This window comes from Bubalus bubalis, chromosome 17, assembly GCF_019923935.1.
Source record: "Bubalus bubalis isolate 160015118507 breed Murrah chromosome 17, NDDB_SH_1, whole genome shotgun sequence".
NCBI lineage: Eukaryota > Metazoa > Chordata > Mammalia > Artiodactyla > Bovidae > Bubalus > Bubalus bubalis.
In genome coordinates, this window is record NC_059173.1 from 3,571,677 (window position 1) to 3,593,808 (window position 22,132).

The 22,132-nt window shown below is 59.9% G+C and overlaps 1 protein-coding gene across 2 annotated transcripts; it reads left to right on the plus strand.

Moving 5' to 3' along the window:
- The first annotated feature begins 6,871 nt into the window (after positions 1-6,871).
- Positions 6,872-21,628, plus strand: LIF (LIF interleukin 6 family cytokine). Of its 2 annotated transcripts, XM_044929844.2 has the most exons (6): positions 6,872-7,800; positions 10,590-10,712; positions 12,428-12,606; positions 13,354-17,790; positions 18,428-18,578; positions 19,379-21,628. In XM_044929844.2, exons 2-4 carry the CDS (start codon positions 10,694-10,696, stop codon positions 13,762-13,764), a joined length of 609 nt encoding a protein of 202 aa, XP_044785779.1. In that variant the 5' UTR covers positions 6,872-7,800; positions 10,590-10,693; the 3' UTR covers positions 13,765-17,790; positions 18,428-18,578; positions 19,379-21,628. The 2 variants fall into 2 exon arrangements, with proteins under 2 accessions (XP_044785779.1, NP_001277854.1); NM_001290925.1 differs by lacking the exons at positions 6,872-7,800; positions 18,428-18,578; positions 19,379-21,628 and having other exon boundaries at positions 10,694-10,712; positions 13,354-13,764.
- Positions 21,629-22,132: the final 504 nt, after the last annotated feature.

Below are 22,132 nucleotides of genomic sequence, written 5' to 3' on the forward strand. Positions count from 1 at the left end.
CAGGCCTCAGTCTCCCCATCTGCATAATGGGCATGGTAAGACATGCCCGCACAGCTCTCTCAGCCCAGGGAGGTAGAGTTTGGACCAGATGTGAAAGTGCTATTCATGCAGACACCTGGGGGGTTAAAGATCATGGCGGGGTTAAAGGGCAGAGGAGAGAGCACTGGATGGGGAGGCTGGGACCCTGGCTTTGTGTCATTCCGAAGGGGTCACCCCTCTGGAGGGGGGGGTGTGGATTCCTGGATTCCCAAAGGACCCTCAAGTTCCCTTTTCCCCAGAACAGGGAAGGGGTCTGAGCTCATGATGGCCTAGCTTCCCTTGGGATGGAGACCTGGCAGGCAGAGAGTCCCTGTCCCTCCCAGAAGGGGCTGCGGTGGGTCACGGGGTGGCCCCCTGCCTGCCTCTGTTTTGGGGAGAAGAGAGAGAATCTTTGCTAAAGTGAAGTCTCTGATGGGAGGCTGTGGGGTGTGTGGTCTGTCAAGGTCATGGCCGCTGTGCTTTTGACCTTGACCCAGAGAGGACTCGACCTCTGTGTGCTTTGCTCACTCTGTAAGATGGGCTTAACTGTGGTGTGGGGGCCCCAGATCCTGGGGCCACATAGGGGTGGAAGGAGAAAAGTAGTCTGCACAGAGCTTGGCATCATGTGGGGAGGGCCCCTTGGCATAAATAATTGGACAAGGGGCTGGACCCCAATTTTGCCATCAGCAGTTCCCCAGGACTGGGAAGAGGCTTGCAGGGGTGGTGGCTGGGGGGTGGGGACACTGTCCCCGGGGCCCATCCTGGGTACGGACGGTCCTGGGTACGGGTAGGTGGTCCTGGGCCTGAGGTGGGTGGGAAGGGACAGCAGTCTCCCACCTCCCCTCCCTGCCACCTCCCCTCCTCACCCCCTGAGCTCCAGCTGCAGGGAGGCACAGAAGCCCCCTCCCCCAAGCTGCATGTGGTCTTTGGCGCCCCCTTGTGGCCCGCGCCCCGACCCCAGGTGCTCAGCAGGGCGCGCGCCCCTCCAGGAGCCCCCCACCCCCCCGCCCCCAACCTGCCACCTCCCACGCCGGGGCTGACGGCCTCTTCGGCCTACCCTCTGTTCCCAGTCCCCCGCATCTCTGCCCACTTCCTCAATCCCCAAATCCCGCCCTGCCCAGCCCTCGGGGAGGTACTGACCCAGTCAGGCGGACCTGGGACTGATGGTGCCTCGGCCACGGTGCCTGCTGCCCACTGGTCAGTGGGGGGCGCTGCAGCCCGCGGCTTGGAGCTGAGCTCAGCCACTGAGTGCTGGAGACCTCGGGGCGGTGAGCTGGGGACTTGGCCCTTACGCTGGGCCCAGCTTTGCAGGACTCCTGGGAGGCTTTCTCTACCCTCCACCACCCCACCTTGTAGTCCACGCCTCAGAGAGCCTTTCCAGCTCCTTGGAGACCGATGGCCTTCTTCTTAGGCTGGTTTTACAGATGGGGAAACTGAGACTCCTGAAACCTTCTTTCTGGAACCCTCACAGCTAATCAGGACTAAAACCCAGGCTTCTGGACTCCTTGTCTGGGGCCCGAGGGAAGCAAGCAGCTCACCTGGCTGTTGGGGATGCGTCACTAACTTGCTGTGTGGCCTTGAAAAAGTCACTTCCCCTCTCTGGGTCCCACCTGTGACGTCTTAACTCATGCATGCTAAGTCGCTTTAGTTGTGTTCAACTCTTCGTGACCCCCTGGACTGTAGCCCGCCAGACTCCTCTGTCCATGGGATTCTCCAGGCAAGAATACTGGAGTGGGTTGCCAGACCCTCCTGCAGGGGATCTTCCCAATCCTGGGATGCAACCCTTATGTCTCCTGAATTGGCAGTGGATTCTTTACCACTAGCGCCACCTGGGAAGCACCTTTAACAGCTCAGATAATAATGTCAGTCACTCAGGCCTGTCTTTGGTGCCTGCCTGGGTTTTCCAGAGGGTAATTGCTAACCTCACAGGTTGACAATTGTCCCGATTTATGCTTGGAAAACCCAGTGGACAGAGGAGCCTGGTAGGCTACAGTCCATGGGGTCGCAAAGAGTCAGACACGACTGAGCGACTTCACTTTGTCCTACTTTGTCCGTTTGCTCTTGGAACTGGGGTCTGAGCAATGAGGTCACCTGTCTGAGGTCATGAGTGGCCGAGCTAGGACTACACTTTCGGCCTGGCTGATCGCAGAGACCACCGACCTCACACCCCTGCAGCCTCATCGTTCCAACCTTTTCCAAGTCAGGGCGCAGAGGAAGAGGAAGCCAGGACGGTCTTTAAGCTCCCCAGGCTAACGGCGCTTTAGGAGGCAGGTGGGCTCTTGGAGGGGACCCTAAGGCTGGGGATCTACAGGCCACCATCTTCCTTCAGAGGGTCTCCTGCTGTCACCCTGCTGGCCAGAGTGGACTCTGGGGAGACCACAGCCACCGAGGGAGGGGCTTGTAGGATTCTGGCTCTGTAGACAGTTCACTGTGATCCCGGGGCAGGCTTGGTCCCACCCAGAAAGGGAGGAAGCGGAAACAGGGTCTGGGGCGGGGCGGGGGTGGAGGAGGCCCGGTTGGGCAGGAGATCAGAGCAGGATTGTGTCATGGAGTCCTGCAGCTGATAAGCAGCTGAGCCGCCGGTTCAGACAGAAGGAGGGGCTCCCCAGGGTGGGGGTGGGGCTGAGACTCATCCTGGGGACCCCCTGGCCCCTTGTTGCCCATGAGCCCTGGACCACAGCTGGCCTCCTGCTCCAGTGGGAGGGAGGTTGTGGGGGTCTTGGGGTGGAGAGCTGTCTCCATCACACCCTGGATGACCTCAGGCAAATCGTTCGCCTCTCTGAGCCTCAGTTTCCATGTATGTAAAACCAGGGTTCAAAGGTCTCCCGTGGGAATAGGGATCCAGGCTGCAGATAACCGGAGAGTCTTGTGGGCGCTTTGCTTGCTTGGGGGAGGCAGTGGGATGGATGCTCACGAAGGCCTGTGGGGTCTGCACTGGGCCAGCCACGGGCCCCAGAGAGCGGAGGAAGCAGAGCTAGAGTAGCCCAAGGGCGGGGGTCAGGGTAGGGGACGGTGCTGTCTGGCAGTTCCCGGAGGATGCAGGAGGCGGCCTGGCCCTCCCCTACCTGGTCCCGTCCCACCTCCCCTGACTTCAGGGAGCGCATCTCCTCTTCTCTCTCCAGGAGAGCAGTTCGGCCCCAGCTGGGACTCGTCCCCTCCGTCCTCCCCGCCCGCTGGGGCTGGGCTTCTCTGCTCTTTCCATCTTATCACCCGGCCGGAGTCTCACATCACCTCCCACCCACCATCCTCTGGACACTTCCTCAGTCCCCACAGGCGCCCAGGGACGGTTCGGGGAGAAGGCCCGGCCGCTTCCCTGACATCATCTCTGGGGTCGGGTCAGGGTGGCCCAGGGAGCTGGAGCTCGGCTGGGGGAGGGAGGCTGGGCTCCACCTCAGGGCGGCTGGTTTCAGGCCAAGTGGGTCTGCGGGACTGCTTCCTGTCCTGTTTATGGCCTCCGAGTTCAGGAAATCATTGAGTGAAACATCCTCACCCCCCCACCCCCGACCCCACCCCAACCCCCAACCTCGGCCCCGCGATTATTTAATAGGAGCCGAGCTGTGGTCTCTCTCTCTTTTGGAAAATCCAGTGGGAGAAGGAAGCTGTCAGCTCAGCTCTGACCTCAGCTTTGTCCCTGAGCCAAGAGTCAGGGTGGCCAGGGCAGGGGGGCGGCGCTGGGGCGGGGTGGGGAGGAAACAGCTGCCGGTGGCCCCGTGACGTGACGCGAGGCCGCCGCACGGTTCCCAGGGGCGGGGGCTTGCGGGTGCGGAGCCGGGGCGCTGGAGACGCACTCAGGGGCACGCGCACGCACTCTGCGTCAGGCCGCCCCACTGGTGTCCAGAGACCCCTGCCACGCACAGACTCATACAGGCTCCGGGCACACGGCGACACACACACAAGCGGAATCACACAGGGGCTCAGCCAGGGGTGGGTGGTGGGTCCACCCCGGCTCCCTCCCAGCCTCCCTCACACACACAGGGCCAGACGCAGCCCGACGCAGACGTGCAGACGCACAAGGGGCCTCACCACACACACAGACACACACCTGCCTGCGAATGCCCACCCAGGCCGGGAGACACAGACCCACGGGGAGCCCGGCAGGGCTCCCAGACACAGGCTGGGCCTCTGGGGCTGGGGGCCACCCTATCCGACTCTTTATGACCCCATCGACCGTAGCCCGCCAGGCTCCTCTGCCCATGGGATTCTCCAGGCAAGAGTACTGGAGTGGGTCGTCATTTCCTTCTCCAGGGGATCCTCCCGACCCAGGGTTCAAACCCTGGCCTCCTGCATGGCAGGCAGATTCTTTACTGTTTGAGGGCTGACGGTAGCCCCTGAGGGCTGCCCTGGACTCGGACCCCGGCCGCGTTCCCCTCCCGCTGCCCGCAGCAAAGGATGAAGGGCTCTGCGGCTGACAAGGAGGGGCCTGTGACTGTTCCGGGGCCCCACCCGGGCAGGGCAGCAAGCCCGGGGATCTGAGGCTGCGGAAGGGAATGAACGGTGAGAGGAGAGGGCCTTTGTCTCCGCACCGGCACTGGTGATGCCAGGCCTCCACCTCCCCACCCCACCTTGAACACCCGCCCAGCCCCACCCTACCTGCGGCACCTCCTGCCACTCCTGGTCCTCAAGGGACTGCTGCGGAGGACTAAGTCCGGGGCCCCATGCTGCCAGCTGCCTAGTGACACTTGACCACGGGCAAGTCACTCCTCAGCTCCTCAGGGCCTGGCTTTCATCATCGATACCAGCGGCTTGCAAACGTTTTTGACTGCGACCCACAGTTAGAAACACATTGCACCTTACAGCCAGAGGTGATGCACACGATGACACATACAGGCAACGGAAAAAAAGAAGTTTCACAGAGCAGCGCTTGCCCTTGCTCTGGGCATGCCCAGTGATTTCGTTATTCCATTTTCTTTTGAAAGTGCTGGCGCCAACTTTGTAGATTTAATCCGTCATCTACTAAGAGGCAGAGATCTACAGTGGGAAAATACTGCTCTTTCTCTCTGCCTGTGATGGTCTCAAGCTAGTTTGAAACTCAGGGAGAACCCGGGGGAGGCCAAAGTGCTTGCAGAGGCTAGCATACCACGTCCATGAAGGGCTGATGCAAGAACAATCTGGGAGGAGAGACACCCATTCTCTAGATGGAGGCAAGGAGGACAGGGCCCCAAGTTCAGTTAGGCCCCGTGCAACTTGGCATGGACCCCGGAGGCAAGGCTCTGACCCCACTGATGATCAGAGCTCTGTGGGCTGCAATTTCTATCAGAATTGAAGGAAAAAAAAAATGCAGTCACTCTGATTCACCTCCAGGGGGGTGATTCCTGACGCAGAACCAGTCAGGAAATGTCAGGGTGATGCTGGGGGCAGTTGGCAGGAGACCAGGGTGGTTTCTAGCTCCTGCTCGGCTCCCGAGGGTATGTGGCTGGCCCCTGACCGAGATTTGATGGGATGAGGGTGAGAAGAGCAGACTAGAGGCCCTGGCACTGGACCTCAAGTGCCCCAAAGACAGCTGGAAGGGAAGTACCGCTTATCCCCAAGGCGGGAAGTATTCCTGTCCCCCCGCGGAGGCTCTGGGAGGTTGCCTGTTCCCCCAAGGATCCACGCCACGCTCTGTGTACTGAGAGGTCCCACGAGCCCTCCTTGGCTTAACTCTCAGACCACAGGTGGTACACTGATCCCCGAACCCAAGCACAATCCAAGCCCCTGACTCAGGCTGGGGTTTGAACCCCTCCTGTGTCCACTGCGGAGCTCTGGTGAGAAAAGCTGCCACGTGGCAGGCGCTGTGTGTTTCCCACTTAATATCCCCCTGACCGACCCATGAGCCCAGTATTACAGCATTCCCACTCCCAGTGGGGAATGGAGGGAGACTCAGAGAAAGGCAGTCACCTCAGGTCACACAGTGACCTGCAGCATGGACAGGGTTCAAATGCAAGCTTGCCTGGCTCTAAGCCACACCCTTACCATGGGTACCAGAACCACCCGGGGCCGCGGAGGGCCCAAGGTGACTTGCAAAACTGAGCCAGAAGCCACAGGAAAGTACACGAGAGCTTACGTGAGAGCCTGTGGACGGTGGAAGTGGGCGGCCCCTCAGGTGTAGTTACCAATACGTCCTCCTTTCTCAAGTGCCAAATAACGAGGTACTTTTGCCTTTGGGGACAGGAAACCCAACTGCCAGGGCTGTGCCAGGAATTCCTGGGCTTCTCCTGTCTCCTCTGGCTGCCCCTCACCAGCCCTGGTCCCGGGTCACTCCCTCTGACCCCCGGCTTCCTCCCCTGGGCCTATCTGACTGCCCTGTGCTCATTTCCCAGGTGGGAGCGTCAAGGCGAGGAGCGGGGCGTGAGCTGATGGTGCCAGCAGCTGCTGAGTTTCAGAGAACTGAGATCTGAGCTGGGGACAGGGAAGAGACATGGGAAGGGAGGGGGGGCTGGCCCGGCGGTGGGGGTTGCCCGCAGGACTCCGTTTCTGGGTCACTAGTCTCGGGGAATTCCCCGATGCCCAGCAAGCTGCTTACCTGGTGAGTAACTGCTGCTGGCTGCCCACACAGGATGCCCGGCTGCAAGGGTACCTCCCTGCCACCCCCTGCCAATGGCCACTGCCACGTTGCCCTCTCCCCTGAATGCCCCGGGGCCCAGGAAAGAGACAGACAGGCAGGGTGCTGTCCCCCACCCCCGCAACTCCCCACCCCCCCGCCCCGCCAGGGCTCTGCAGGGGGCGGCTGGTGATTCAAGCCCCTCTGAGCTGAGCTATGTCTCCTTCCTTCTCGGATGGGGCCGGGGGGTGAATCAGCTCCTGGGGGTGGTGAGGCCGGGTCAGCTGCTGTTTCTTCAGCTCAGGCCTGGGAAGGGGGTGGTCAGGGGCCAGGATGGGCTATAGGGAGAGAGAGCCCACCGCCATGCCACCCCTTGCCCAACAACCCATCTGATCTTCTTGGGGCATCCCGGAAGCTGGAGGCTCAAGGTTGTTTTGCTTCTGTTATCCATCAGGAGAGAATGAACAGGCTCCTCTCCTGTCCCGCATTCCCCCTTTAGCCCTGGAGCATGCCTGAGTTTCCTCATCTGTATAATGGGGACAAGAACAGGGAGGCAATAAGGAGGAATGATGCTGACAGGTAAAGGGGCTTGCTGGGTGGCCAGACCTGCGATGAGCCTGAGCCTACAGAGCAAACCCACAGCATAGATGCCATTGTACCCATTTTACAGATGAATAAACTGAGGCCAGGATGTGGTCACTTCCTCAAAGTCTCTAAACTCAACACTGGCAGAGCCAAACCTCTAACCCGAGTGTGACTGAGGCTGAAGTCCATGCTTCCAACCCACAGACTTCATGTTTCTTTTCAGCACAAGAGACTTGGCACAGATAGCTTTTGGAAACTCAAATGCTTTTAAAAAATACTTAGCATCTACTCTGATGTAACCCCAAGCCAGGTGCCTTGAAGAGTCCAAATGGAGGATCAGACCCTATCCAAGCACTCAAACAGCGAGGAATGAGTCTTGTTCCCACTTGAAAGGAGAATGGGCAGGATGAAGCAGATTCAGCTGGTCTGGGCTGTGAGAGGCCAGGGAAGCCTTCCTAGAAGAAGCGGCCTGAGCGCAGCCTACCACTCCTGATTCCCCTCTCAGTGTGAGGGGCTGCCAGCATCGATGTGGCCCTCTTTCGGGCCAGAGGCTGGGGGCCCAGGCCCGGTTCTATTGTTAACTCTCTGTGCTGCTCTGGGCAAGTGCCTTCACCTCTCTGAGCCTCAGTTTCCCCGTCGGAAAAATAAGACATGTGACATTCTAAGGCTTGTGGCTGGTGAGTGAGAATCAACAGAAAAGGAGGGGCTGGTGGCTAAAACGAGTGGGAGAGAAATTGCTCTGAGGGGCCCGGGGAGGCCCCAGGCCGGCCCTGGACTTGGTTCCTGGAGAAAGGAGATGAGCAGGTGGATGGCACAGCCGCCCAGAGGAGCACCCCCTGGCACCGGCCGTGTAGGCCTGAGTGTCCCCCTCACCCGAGGCCGATCAGATCCCCAGCAGGCCCAGTGGTGCAGGAGCAGGACAGGCTGGGGATGAAGTCACAGCTGGAAGGGGCCTGGCTGGGGCTGCCACTCCAGGGTGGGGCCTGGGGTCACGACCCTGGGAGCAGGCGGCCAAGAAGGGAGGCTGCCTTCCGTGAGGAAGTTGGGGTGGGGGGGAAGCACACACACACAGCAGCGTGGAGAGGGAGGGAAGAAAACAAACTCCAGGAGACCGAAGCCGGCCTGGAGCGCGGCCTGGGCCGCAGATTCCCAGGGACCGCGGCCACGTTGCAGGCGGCTCCGAGACCCTGCTCGGCCTTTGTCCCCGAGAGGCCCGGCGCGGGTGGTGGCCGGACATGGACAGGAGAGGGAGGCTGGGCCTGGGGTGCCAAGGGGTCCGGAACACTTGGGGAGCACGGACCAAGTCAGGTACCGTGAGAGGGGAAACTGAGGCAGGGGAGGGGGCCCGTCAGGGCACAGGGGGTGGTGGTGAAGTGTCTTGCAGACTCGGCCCCATTTCCTGTTTCCCGCGGGGTGGGGCTGAGATGACATGGCGTTCGGGGGGGGGTTGTTTTATAGGGCTGAGAGGGGGTGGTCTGGGCAGCCAGAGTCCGCTGGGAAGGAGATTGGAGGGACTGGGCCCAGAAGGCAGCGGGACAGGAGGGAGATTCAGGGCACCTAGTGAGAGACTCGGGGAACCAGAGGATCCAGAGATGGGGGCCTCAAATGCATTTGGGGGTCCCCGTCCAAAGAGTCAGGTGGAGTCAGATGACAGGGAGATGTCGGGGGTGCATGTGATCCTGAGTGGTCAGGCCCCTGTGCAGGAGAGACTCGGGGTGGGGGGGCTGATGAGAGGGAGGTGACCTGGGATGTCCTGGGGTGTACATACACCCCAAAGCAGGTGTTGGAGTGGGGTTAAATGCCAGGTGGGGCCTCCTGCGGCCCCCAGGGAAGACACGAGGTGCAGAGCGGACAGGGAGGGGAAGGAAGGCCAGTGTGGGCCCTGCCGGCCTCCTCCCCCACGCTGGGAAGTGCCCGCTGTGATGGGCAGTTTTATCAGCCCCACATCCAGGCCCTGCTGGGAGAGGGAGAGGGAGGAAGCAGCCTGGAGAGGGCAGGGCGTGTGTGAGGGGAGGGGGCATGGCAGCCGCAGGAGGGCTCGTCCTGGCACGAAGCGGGAGGAAGGAACGCGTGGCTGGGCAGGTCCGGGATGTGGCAAGAGGCGGGAGCTGGGGGCACCGGGCGGGGGTTGGGGGGGATGGTTGAGGGAACTGGAAGCCAAGGAAAGGCTGCAGGGTTCCCCGGCCTTGGAGAACCAACTCTCCCGCCCTGCTCGCTTGCTGCTCAGGGTCAGGTGGGAGGGCTATGGTGGATCCCAGGGGCAGGAGAATCTCCTGGGATGGGGGTGCCCCTGGCAATTTTAGGGGCAGTGTGGCCCCAGATATGTGCCTGGCTGGCACTCCCCCACCTCTGTTTTTTCTTTTTTGAATGCTTTTTAATGGGAGGGGTTGCCAAGCTCATTCTCCCTAGTCCTCACCATTCCTTCCTGCCCCTCATTCATTTCCGAACCTACCTGCCGCCAAAGACACCAGAATCTGTGACTCTGCCTAAGAGGCTCCGGAAGTGCCTTTAGGGGGCCATCACCCTGCTCTGAGCCCCAAGGGCCCTCCAAGCCGCTTCTGTTCTCCCCAACCATCTCTCCGCATCCCAAGGAGCAAGCCCAGGTTCAGTTGGCTAAGTCTCTGCTTCAAATGTCCTTTCCACATGGAAATGCAGGACCACCCTCCCTGGAAGGGAGCCGAGAGATCAGGCACACGCCAGACGCACCACACTTTCCCCGAAGCTCCTCCCCAGGATCTCCCCAGAGAAGGCAGTCACAGCAGCCCCTCAGCTTTCATCTTGCCAGCCCCTCCTGGGCCCCACCGGCGGTCAGCAGTGCCGGCTTGCTGATGGCGCTCAGGAGGCTTGACCGTGTGGGACCCTGGGCAACCTGTCCTCTTGGGAGCCCGCTTTGCCCGGTGGCAGCGGGCAGGATGGAGGAGGCCATCCCTGTGGTGGCTTCCAGGGCCCACGTTCGGTTTCGCTTTATTGCCGTCTAAAGTCCACGTCAGGGCCCCAGCCCCTCTTCCTGGAACCTCCTTCTCAGCCGAGCCCCAGCCTGCCTCCTCCCCACTGCCCCCTCCAAACCCCTTGACCAGGGCGCTGCAGGTGTCAGCTCCCATCTCCTTGCCTAGTTTCAAGCCACCTCCCCAAACCCAGGTGAGTCAGGGTTGTCTGGGGTGCCCACTTCCCCGGGGGAGGGGGGACCCTGATGACTCGGGGACCCTCCCCCCCCATCTTCAAACAACTCCCAGGGCAAGCCGCTCAGGAAAACCGCAGGGTGTTTTGTTGAAGAGTTCATTATAATTTTATCAATCAAATTCTTAGAAGAGGGAAAAAGTCTGCTCTCCCCACCCTCCCCCCTCACTGCCCCCCCCCTCCACTCTCACTTTCTTCCATTCATAATTTCCTATGATGCACCTCAAACAACTTCCTGGACCGGGGATCCCTGCTAAATATAGCTGTTTCTCTCTCTGTCTTACAACAGAGGCTCCAGTATATAAATCAGGCAAATTCCCCATTTGAGCATGAACCTCTGAAAACTGCCGGCATCTAAGGTCTCCTTCAAGGCCCTCTGGAGTGCAGCCCATAATGAAGGTCTTGGCGGCAGGTAAATCCACCCGCCCCCCGCCCCGGGCTGGCTTCCGCAGGGAGCCCCGGCCGCGGGCACCGCGGCAAACTTGGGGCCCCTGGCAATCGCGAGCGGGACACCCACCCGCCGCAGACACACGGACACTTGGGGCGCCCGCGCAGCCGAGAGCCCGGGCCGCCGGAGGCGCCGGGTGGCGGCCGCCGCCGGGGGCGAGCGCGGGCACATGGTCCCCGCACCTCGTGCCCAGCCCGCCCGGGGCCCCGCAGGTTGGCGGGCCAGGCAGGGGGCGCCGCTGCCTTCCTCCTCCTCCTCCTCGCTCCTGCCACTCTCGCCGCTGCTCTTCCTGCTCAGCTTTCTCCGGGATTCACCCTCCCTCTTTTCTTTCTTTCTTTTTCTTTCTTTCCGCTTTCTTTTCCAACCGCGTCCCCGGCTGCTCCCTGGGAGGGGCGCCGGCCGCCGGAGCAGCTCGCAAACTCCGGCCCGGGACGGGAGCAGGTGCCGCCTCCATCTGCTAGAGCCGGGAAAGCTGTGGTCTGTGCTAGGTGAGCCCGGGGTGTGGGGCACCCCCCGCCCCTCCGCCAGCCATCCTGGGGCCTGAGCCCTGCCTGGAGATGCTGGGAGGCACAGGGGACCCAGAAGTGAAGTCGAGGCTGCACTGTCCCAGCCAAGGAACGGGCTCCAGAGCGCCTCCCCTTCCTCCAGTCTCCTCGCTTCTCCAACTCTCACAGGTCCCCGACCCCAGCCCTTGCTGCAGGGTCATTTGGAACACAGAGAGGGGTGGGTGGCAAGCATGGCCCCCCTGCCCTCCCCCGGTGGGGAGGGGCGCTCCTGGACAGGCCTGGACAGCTCTCCCCTCTCCCTCTCACCTTTCACTTTCCTCCCTCCCCCGCCCACCTGGCTGCCTGCAACCTTTTCCCTTTTTTTCTTTCCTGGTTGCACCATTCCCTCTCCCTCTCGAAGGCTCTGAGGGCGTCTGTGGAACCCCAGGATTCTCCTTGTCCTAACCCGCAACCTGGGACGAGGACCAGTGAACAAGAGTGTGGGGGGTGGGGGGTGGAGCTCGGAGGCCAGGAGCAGCAAGGAGCCAGGAAGGGAGGTTCTGAAGGATGCCCTGGCGCTGGAGAAGGGGGCAGAGTTGCAGCCCTGGGGTGGAGTCCAGGGTTCCAGATAGGGGACTGGCCACATCTGGAGGAGGAGGACCACAGAGAAGCTGGGGGAAGGTGACAGGATCAGGGGGAAAAAGGCCCAGTGAGCCCACATCACCAAGACAAGTTTGGGAGATGAGGGTCAGCAGAAATTCCCACTCCCCGTGGGCCTGGTGGGAGCCCGCTCTATGAGACAGGAGCATGAAGTAACACTTAGGAATCTGGACCTTCCTGGGGAGTTAAGGATCTTTTTCTTGAGACCTGGGGCATCGTCCCCTCCTGGCAGAGGCCTGGAGGGTTGGTATCACTCTGAATCCGGTTCTCAGCTGATAGGAACAGCTCATGTCCTGTCCCCCTTGGTCCCCTCAGGAGACAGCAGGGAGTGATAAACAGGGAGATTTAGCGATCTGGGGAGGTAGATGCAGGGACATTGCGAAAATCAGAAACCGCCAGGTCTGGAGAAGAGAGAGCTGGAGCCTGAGAGGGGAACGTCCCTGCAGGACCAGAGTCGCAGCCTCTCCCCTAAGCCGCTTGCCCGCTGCCCAGCTCCCCAACCCCTGCTCATGGCTCCCCACCGCTTGTCTGCAGGAGTCGTGCCCCTGCTGCTGGTTCTCCACTGGAAACACGGGGCCGGGAGCCCCCTTCCCATCACCCCGGTCAACGCCACCTGTGCCACCCGCCATCCCTGTCCCAGCAACCTCATGAACCAGATCAGAAACCAGCTGGGACAACTCAACAGCAGTGCCAACAGCCTCTTTATCCTCTATGTAAGTCTCCCCCTCAGGGTGCCGAGGAACAAGGCAGGGAGGGCTGGGGCCTGCAAGCAGGGACCTGGGCTGGTGCGGCTGGTCAGAGAAGGGAAGGGTGTATGGTTTTGTTCCACTGCACCCAGATCCCCCCAGCTTCCTCCCCATCCCGCAGCCGAGGCCCAGCCTCTTTCCCCGGGTGCCAAGGTAGATGGGTGGGGGGGGCAGAGGCGCCTGGAGAAGAGGTGGCAGGCAGGGCTGGCACTTGTAGCATTGGGATTTGTCCACCTGGTGGAGGGAGGCAGACGACAGAGAGGGAGGCAGCGGAAGGGACTGGGGAGGTGCTGTTGAAAGAGACGGCGGGCTGTGGGTGACGGGGTGCGGAGCCGCCCAGGAAGAGGGTGAATGCGGTGGGTGAAAGGGCAAGTGTGTGTGGTGCACACGGCTGGAGGTGAGACTGGGTGTTTCCCCCCTCTCCCTTGTGGTCCTGATGCGGGTGATGAGGAGGGTACCTCCTTGCGTGGGATAGAGGCTGGATGCTTTAGCAAGTGCATTCACGCCCACTGCTACTTCTGGCTCTCGGGACAGTCCCGAGATGCCTGCAGGGCAAGTGATTGGGTTCTCAAGCCCCTGTGTGTGTGTGTGTGTGTGTGTGTATTGTTGGGGGGCGGCACTGACGCCCAAGGGCTGACCACAGGCTGGGCAGCAGGGCTGGAGCAGCCGTCCCTGCCTCCCACTTCACCACCCCTCTGCCCCTCTGCTCCTCAGTACACGGCCCAGGGGGAGCCCTTCCCCAACAACCTGGACAAGCTGTGCAGCCCCAACGTGACTGACTTCCCGCCCTTCCACGCCAACGGCACGGAGAAGGCCCGGCTGGTGGAGCTGTACCGCATCATAGCGTACCTGGGCGCCTCCCTGGGCAACATCACGCGGGACCAGAAGGTCCTCAACCCCTACGCCCACGGCCTGCACAGCAAGCTGAACACCACGGCTGACGTCCTGCGGGGTCTTCTCAGCAACGTGCTCTGCCGCTTGTGCAGCAAGTACCACGTGAGCCACGTGGACGTGACCTACGGCCCCGACACCTCGGGCAAGGACGTCTTCCAGAAGAAGAAGCTGGGCTGTCAGCTCCTGGGGAAGTACAAGCAGGTCATCGCCGTGCTGGCCCAGGCCTTCTAGACGGGAGGTCTTAGATAGTAGGGGACTCTCCAACTGCAGCCGTGGCCCAGAGCACTGCCAGACCTGAGTGGGGGCCGCTGGCAGACCCCTGAGGGGGTTCCTGGCTGGTCCACTCCCCTCCAGGGTGGGCCGCCACGAAGCCGAGCAGAGCCAGAACTCCCAGAGGCAGAACCTATATGTGGTGCCAACTAGAAAGGAAGGCGCCCCTTCTTCTGGGAGACTACAGCCGGGCACGCAGTGTCGGGCTGGATTTTGGCCCCTGACTCATCCCCTCGGCCAGGGTCTTTGAGAGCAAACCCCGAAAGTTGTCTCTGGTGACCTTGACCACGGGGCGAGACAGCAGGGGTCGGGGGCACTAACCTGCGACCCCCCAGCAGAATGACCACCATCAGTGCCTTGGCTGACCTTGAAAGGTCTGGTTGGAGCTCAGGCAGCCCGGAGGGGCTGGGATCCGGAAGGACCCTTGGCTCCTGCAGGTATGGCGAGTTGGAAGTCTAGAACGGGAGCTGTGGTTTGAGATGCTGCCTTGCTTGGGCGAGACTGGGGAGTTCAGGCCTACAGCTCTCAGGTGGAAGGTTCCAGAAGGAGGCCACATAGCCCTCCAGGCTCTCGGGGAGGCAGAGAGAGGCCACATGTAGGCCGGGGAAGGAAGAGAGGCCCTTGAAAGTCTTGACGGGCTCCCCTTCCTTGAGCCCAAAGTCTGTCCTGCCATCCTCACTGGCCACGGGGTCTAGGGGCTGGACCTGGAGGCACGGTGTGTGGGGGCGGGCAGGTTGCAAAGTCAGGTGAGGAGGTTCTGAGGGGATCCAGAGTCTTGTGGGCGAGGGTGTGCGGATGGAGTAGGTCAGAGTGGCAGCTCCCGTCTGAGGCCCACCGAGGCCCCGTGAGGTCACACAGAGGTACGCCGGGGGCACCAGAGGCCATCCGTCGCTGGTCCCTGGAGCAGGGGGACGGTGGGAGTTGAGGTCAGGGTCTCAGAAGCCTGAGAGCCGAGAGTGCCATGTGCCTGACTCAGCATGATTGTCTATTTATTTTGATGCCCTATTTATATTAACTTATTGGTGCTTCAAATGGCAAAAGTTCACCCCCTCACCCCCCTTTCCCTGCTCCCCTTTCTCCAACGGAAATAATATGATGGCTCCTCCTATGGGAGCTGGGGGCCAGGCCTTCGCAGGACCTGGTCTGGAAGTCAAAGATGTTACAAGGTACGGTGAGCCTTACGGGTGAAGCTCAGAGAAGGGTTAGGAGCTGAGAGCACTGGTCAGTCTGGGTGGGGGCAGGGGACCTGACGCCAACCCCCACTGCAACTGTGACCGGCTCTGGGGGCCGTCATGTTCCTTGGCTCCAAGGGACTCAATCAACACTGCGTTCTCGGTGCCCCTGGGACTGTGCTGCTGGAGGAGACCTTCACGGCGGAGACAAAGCCCTGGGCAAGGCAAGCTGCCGCTGTTTCTTTTGCCCCGGGCGCCTCTAGACCAGCAGTCCAGGGGCCCCAGAACAGTCCTGACCAGCACCCAGTGGGAGGCGCCTTCTCCGGTGGCCTGAACACCCGCAGAGGGCAAGCGGGCCTGGCTGCGTCTCGGGAAGCCGGGGCGGCCCTGGGGAGGAGGCCCCTGCTCCGGGGAGGAGGACGAGGAGGCCCCGGGACGCAGACCAGGAAGCTGTGGTCCCTCCTGCCCCACCTCCCCCAAACCCCCCACCCATGTCTGGGTTCCCAGGCAGGGAACCGGATCCTGTTCCTTTGTGCCGGGGCCAGGCGCTCCGATCAATGCCCTCCGGTCTGGGAGCTGGGGCTGCTGCTAAGATCAGGGTTCTGGCTTCTTCTCAAACCCTGAGCGGGGCGGCGAGCCTTGCCGTTCAGCCAGCGCGATTATGGTACTTTTGCACTCACTTTGCACCTCTCTGTCACCTCTAAGCACTTTACTTGTGCCCAGTGCCCATCGGGACGGCCCGTCCCATTGGCAAGACTTTTGCGGCGGGTGGCAGAGCAGACCACGATGGGTTATGTGCTTTCCGACACCGTCTTAACGAGGGTCACCCCCAGCCTTGTCCAGGATCTCAGCCTGCCGTCCCCCCCCATCACTCTGCTCATCCCATGAACGTGGCTCGGAAGGCTTGGGGCCGCCTGGCCTCCCATCATCTCATCACCCCTGGACACAGACTCCTGGTGCTGGGCCCACCTGGGCAGCCTCCGAGGCTCGGGGGACCAGCAATTCACCCCACTCCCACCCCTCCCCAGGCCCGGCCCCGGCTCTGCCTCTCACCCGCTCCCCCAGCCTCAGTGCTCTTTGCAGACCCCGTCTGGCAGATGGGCACCCACTTTGCACAGCATCTCTGAAATTTTGGAGCCTTTGTATGGGAAAAGCTTGGCAGGGCAGGAAGCTGTCCACTTCCTCCTTTGTTTCATCTGCTGGTTTTGACCTGCACCTGTATCCTGGGTCACGACCCCAGCCTGCGGAGGAGAGGGCAGCAGGTGGGACTGTCTTTTTTTTTTTTTTTTTTTTTTTGCAGTTGATTGAAAGAGCGGTATTGGGGACCTTATTTATTTAAAAAAGAAATTTAAAATGAGAAAGCACCACTATTTATTTGTCTCTCCTCCTCCTTGTCCTTGTCCCCCTCTTCTTGTCCCCTCCCTGGGGATGTGCCCCCAGATAGAAGTCCAGCTCTGCCTTGGGGCTCTCCACAATAGACATCGCGCGTGGGGCTGGAGGCCAGAACCAAGCAAGAAATTAGCTTCCCTTCAGATGGTACAGATGCCTTTCACTTCTGGATCCCCCCACCTCCCCCCCCCCCCCCCCCCCCCACCGCCCCTGTACCTGGGCATCGCTCCCATCCACACGGTGAGCTCTGCGCATCCTTCCCTGCTTCCCTCCCTCCTTTCTACTGGAGAGGACTTGGCCTTGGGGGACAAATTCCTCTTTGATGAATGTACCCTGTGGGAATGTTTCATACTGACAGATTATTTTTATTTATTCAATGTCCATATTTAAAATATTTATTTTTTATACTGAAGGAATACTTTTTTTTTTAAAAGAAAAAAAAAGAGAAATTAATAAAGAATCTGCTCTTGGCAAGCTTTCTGGATTGTATTCTTGTGGGGAGACAGGGCTGGACGGGCCGGCGGGAAGAGGAGGTGCTTCCACTGGGCCAGGGTGTCCGCGTGGGTGGGAGCAGGGTGGGCAGATCGTGGGCGCAGTCAGGACAAAGTGGGTGTCGCCAGGAGGCCCTGTCCGGCTCTCCCACTGGCGCCCCTGTTCACCTGGGGACCCCCTTTCCCTGTAACCTTCTTCCCAGCCACCTGGGACCCCTTCCTTGGGGAACAAGAGAGTCTGGAACTGGACGGCCACAGATTTAGGGGCTCTGGAGAAGCCCCCAGTGTCTCTTGGTCCTTTGCTCTGGGGTTTGGGTCCAGGGCTCCCCCAGCTGAGATTCCTTTAGGGGTGTGGGCAGTTTTCCTAGAGCCATCTACATGCTCTTTCAGGAATGTTTGTCAATGGCAGGTCACCTGTAGATTTCCAAAGGTGCGTAGGATACAGTTCATGCCTCTGGAAGCTCCCAGGCCAGTGGGACAGTGACTGAGTGTGTGTGTGTGTGTGTGTGTGCTCCTAGGCCAGTGGGACAGTGAGTGTGTGTGTGTGTGTGTGTGTGTGCGCGCGCGTGTGTGCGCGCATGCTCACTGATGGAAATGGCACAGAGAAGGCCCTGAGCAAGGTGGAGACGCCCCGGCTGCCCAGCTGGCCGAGACCCTCTGCTCTCTGCTGCTCTATGTACAGTGAAGGGCCTGGGCTCGCAGCCGCACTGGCCTCGCCTGGCGGGGATCACGAAGGCCTCGTCTCCGCTCCTTGTTAAAGGGCAGGTTTCAATTTGGCACATTTGGGTGGGGAGGGGGCGGATTCTTGCTGAATTGAAAGTTGCCCTTGAAAAAGAGTCCAGGTGACGCGAGTGTACCTTAAAGCCCAGGAAGGGCTGCCCTACCCCTCCTCCACCTCTCCCTCCTCCTGAGCCCGTGACACCAAGACGCCAAGCGTGAGTCTCCAAGGGCCACAAGGAGGGGTGCTGCTGGGAGGGAGAGGCCGGGGCCCCCTGGGAGACCCCAAACCCGTGCCGTTTGCGGGTTTTCCTCCTAAAAGTCCTGGTAGGGGCTAGGGGATTGGCTGAAGGCCACAGCCCTCAGCGTCCCCCAGCTCTCCTTCTCTTGCGGGAGACAAGGTTGAAGCTTTTGGAAAGAAACCTTTACTAGAGAGAAACTCAGTGAACGCCAGAGCCCAGACAGGAGGGAGGTGAAGGGGTGTCAGGCCCTCAGTGCCGTCTTGGGGGCTGGGCCCCGGGGTGTGTCCTCACCTCTGAGGGGAGTTCTCACCCCAGGAGAGGGCAGGTTTTCTGTTCTCTGCCCTGCCGTGCCCCATTCTGGCCAGAGGAACCAAAGGTGGTTAATTGGTCATAGGTGACCCTCCCGTAAAAGATGAAACAGCTGGTGGAGGCGGAAAGAAGGCACCCACCTCCGCCCCCTGCTCTGCTGGCAAGGCCGTGCCCTGAGGCCCGGGTCCTTGTGGTGCCGCTGCTGCGCGTGCGGTCCTGTGACCTCCCGCATGAGCTCAGCTCTCTTATCTGTGAAACTGCAAGAGGGACAGTGAGCAATATCGTCTCTCTATCGACCTTGCAGGCTGCCAAAAGGCACCCGTGGGCCAGGAGCTAGAGGTGCTGCGATGGATCTGATGAATCCGTGGGAGGAGATGGAGAAAAGAGAACCCAGCTCAGACCCTGGTGCCATCTCTGCAGGGGAGAGGGGGGTCCTCGCCCCAGGGAGGGCAGCAGTGAGTGATAACGCTGAGTCCCAGGCTGGGGGCCAGGTTGAGGAAGCAGGGGGCTCAGGGCAAAGCAACTTTCGGGGGATCGGTCCTCCAAAGCTCCCCTGAGCTGCAGGCCTGTAGGAGACCGCCCAGAGAGGAGCCAGGGCAGCCTGGCTGCCAGCTGAGCTTTCTCCCATCCTGGCTCTCAGGAGGTCAACAGGAGAGACCCGCTCCTCTCATCCCAAGGCTGCTGGGGGCGCAGTCCCACAGGCTCTGTGATGGCCCTGCACGTCACAGTTTACAGCGCATTTTCTTACCTGTCAGGAGATCCTCCCAACCATTCTGAGGATGGGACTAGATAACAAGCCCATTTTACAGATGGGGAAACTGAGGCCCCAGGAGGCAAAGGGACAGAGAAGACAGCTTGTTTAGAGAGGCTCTTTATATTTGTTCATCCTTATGATCATCATCTGTCCACTCACCTGGTCAAGACTCTACAGGCCAGGCTATATACCCAAGGAGCTCAAGGGTTAGGGGTGGAAGAAAGACTTTCCCAGGTCAGACGGAAGATGGTGGCAGTTGCACAGCGATGAGAATGGACTCAGGGCCACTGAAGTGCACAGTTAAATATGGTTAATATAGTATGTTTTATATTCTGTGACTTTTACCGCAGTAAAAAAAGAAAAAGGCTTTCCCCGGTCACCTCTGCCCTAAATTCAGACTAGGCGTTAAGAGGAACATGTTATCATGCTAAGCAACCACATTTTCAGCCATAAAATTAACGTCATGATGGAAACAGTTAATATTTATTTCCTTATTTATAGTCCTCTTTGTCCTAAAGAGCAGAGAGAGCATCTTACACCAGAAGGCACGTCATAAAAATACTGATAAAGAGGATCAACGTGGGAGAAGACAGAGACAGAAAACGAAGTCCACAGAGACAAAGAAAATACATGTTTCCCATCACAAGGGGCTACATAATGACCATGGCTGAGTTTCAGAGTTGGCTCTGAGATTCCTGGCAGTTGAAGGAAAAAGGGAAATGTGATCTATTATGCAATTCTCATCGTTAGAAACGAGGAGGTTTTCTTGAGCCTCAAGGAAAACAGCCTGTCCTGGGACTGTGTTCTGAAGGGGCTTCCTCCCTGGAGCCCCACAGAGGTAGTGGGTGATGTGATGGGTCCCACCTGCAGCGAGTGAATTCCTGGGGGCTGTTTCTGCATTGGTCTTTGCAAAAGCAAAGGCTCAGTATCTACTACAAATCCAGTGATGGGGTTCAGTGAGAGTTCTGGATGACACAGTTACAGACCATGGCCCTGGCCTGACACCGGGAGTGAACTTCTGGGTCCCTAGAGTGCTGAGCATGCCTCAGAAGCTCCCCCATCCCCAGAATTTCCAAAAACATTTTTATTGATGTATCACATGCCTACATCATCTAATGGACATCAGATGAGTTCCTTCCTCCTGGAGGATTCTGTGAGGCCAGAGTGATGCCAGGTATGCGTGAGGAGACGGGGTGGGACGGAGACGTTGTGATGAAGACGGGCGTTTGGGGGGGTCCGTGGGCCTCCAGCCTCTCTCCCCACTTCCTTCCAAGGCTACTCGGGTCCCGGGGGCCCCCGGCCTCAGTGTCCAGGACACTTCCCGTGCACCCTCTGGCCCGAGCACAGCCCAGCTTGAATCTGTCGCTTTGACTTGGGGGAAGCACCGCCCTGCCCTGGCCAGGCTTCAGGGGCCAAATATTTCAATTATGAGGACGCGGTCAGGCCCTGCCCACTCCAGCCTCAGTGATGGCGGCGAGGAGAGGATGTCCCCGGCGGGAGCGGTGGGCGGCGTGCGGGGGGAGCCGCAGACGGGAGAGGGGATGAGAGGCTGAGCAGACAGGCCCTCTCCGCTGGCTGAGAACAAAACCGCTGGCTGGGAGGAAAATATGTGTGAGGCATTCTTGCAATTCCAAGAGGCTCCGTCCAGCTCCTGCCCAGACGGTCAATGAATCAAAGCCCGGGGGGCCCTACCTGTCAGCAGGTTTTCTCCGGCCCCACCACTCACCGGGCCCCACCTCTCCAGCCCCACAAGGCCAGCTGGAACACTCCCAGTTCCCCAGGAGGACGGCTGTTCAAAGACGAGTGACTCACCGGCCAAGAGCAGATGAGGGCAGCCCTCCATCTCCACCTGCTCTGCTCCCCCTCCACCGCCTTGGAGAGGGGGCATCACCCGCTGCAGGGGTTTAATGGTGCCCCCCCACACCCCCCACACCCAGGAACACACACGTCCACGTCGGAATCCCTGGAACCTGGGCAGTTGTGTCCGTATTTGGGAAAAGAATCTTCGCGGGTGTCACTGAGTTAGGGATATCTCGAGGTGAGCTCATCTGGGGAGTTTTCAAGTGAGCCCGCAGAGCAAGGACAAGTGTCCTTATAAGAGACACACAGAGGACAGGAGAGGAGACCCAGGTGAAGGCAGATGCAGCCACACGCCAAGGAATGCCTGGGGCCACCAGAAGCTGGAGGAGGCGGGGCGGATCCTCCGCTGGAGCCTCGAGAGGGAGCTCAGGCTTGCCAACCCCTTGATTTAGGACTTCCAGCCTCCAGAACTGTGAGAGAGGAAACTGTTCAAGCCACCCAGTTTGTGGGAATGTTACAGCCGCCCTAGCACACTCACACACCCGTCTACCCCCTCGAAGGAGCCCTGCGTTTTCATGTTGCAAATCACGCTGCCGGCCCTGCCCAACTTCACCTTCTCCGCTGACCTCCCTGACGAGGCTGCCTCCCTTCCTCTGGCCACGTGGCGTAGTGGTCTGCTAAAGGTCCCATCTGATCACCGCACGACACCTTTGCTCTGGCTCTTGCCTTTGTTGAGAACGTCCTTCCTCCTCTGCTACGTGGGAAATTCTGGTCCTCCAAGGCCCAGCTCAAATGTCACCTCTTCCATGAAGTCTTCCTTGACTCCTTCCCTTTGACCATCCTAAGTCCGTTTTAGCTCCAATTGTATATTCACACAGGGCTCTAGAATTCACCAAACTCTTCCTTTATATGATCATGTTTCACAAGGATAATGATACCTACTGTTGGTTGTGTACCTACTATGCACAGAGCATGCAGTAGGCACTTTACATGGATAATAAAAATAATAGGCCCGTGCTGGGCACTTCACCACATTACAGTGTAAAGTGAGACCAGCCTCGTCCACAGCTCTTGGCAGCTAAGAAATACAGAATCTTGGAACTTCCCTGGCGGCCCAGTGGTTGAGACTCCGCACTCCCAATGCAGGCGGCCCAGGATCTATCCCTGGTCAGGGAACTAGATCCCACACGTTGCAACTAGGGATGCTGCGTGCCTCAAGGAAGACCCTGTGCAGCCAAATGAACAACAGCCGCACAGAGTCGTGGCCCCACCTCGGACAAGCCCGCTGGAAGCTGCATTTCTGTGCAGGTCTCCGAGGATCCCATTCACTGGAGTCTGAGAAGGGCTGACCTGCTGCGCCCAGCGTGGGGCCAGGACTCTGACACCCTGGGTTTGAATCCTGGCTCAGCCCTTTCCAGCTGGGGGAGCTCGGGCAAGTTTCTGCCATCTGCTGGG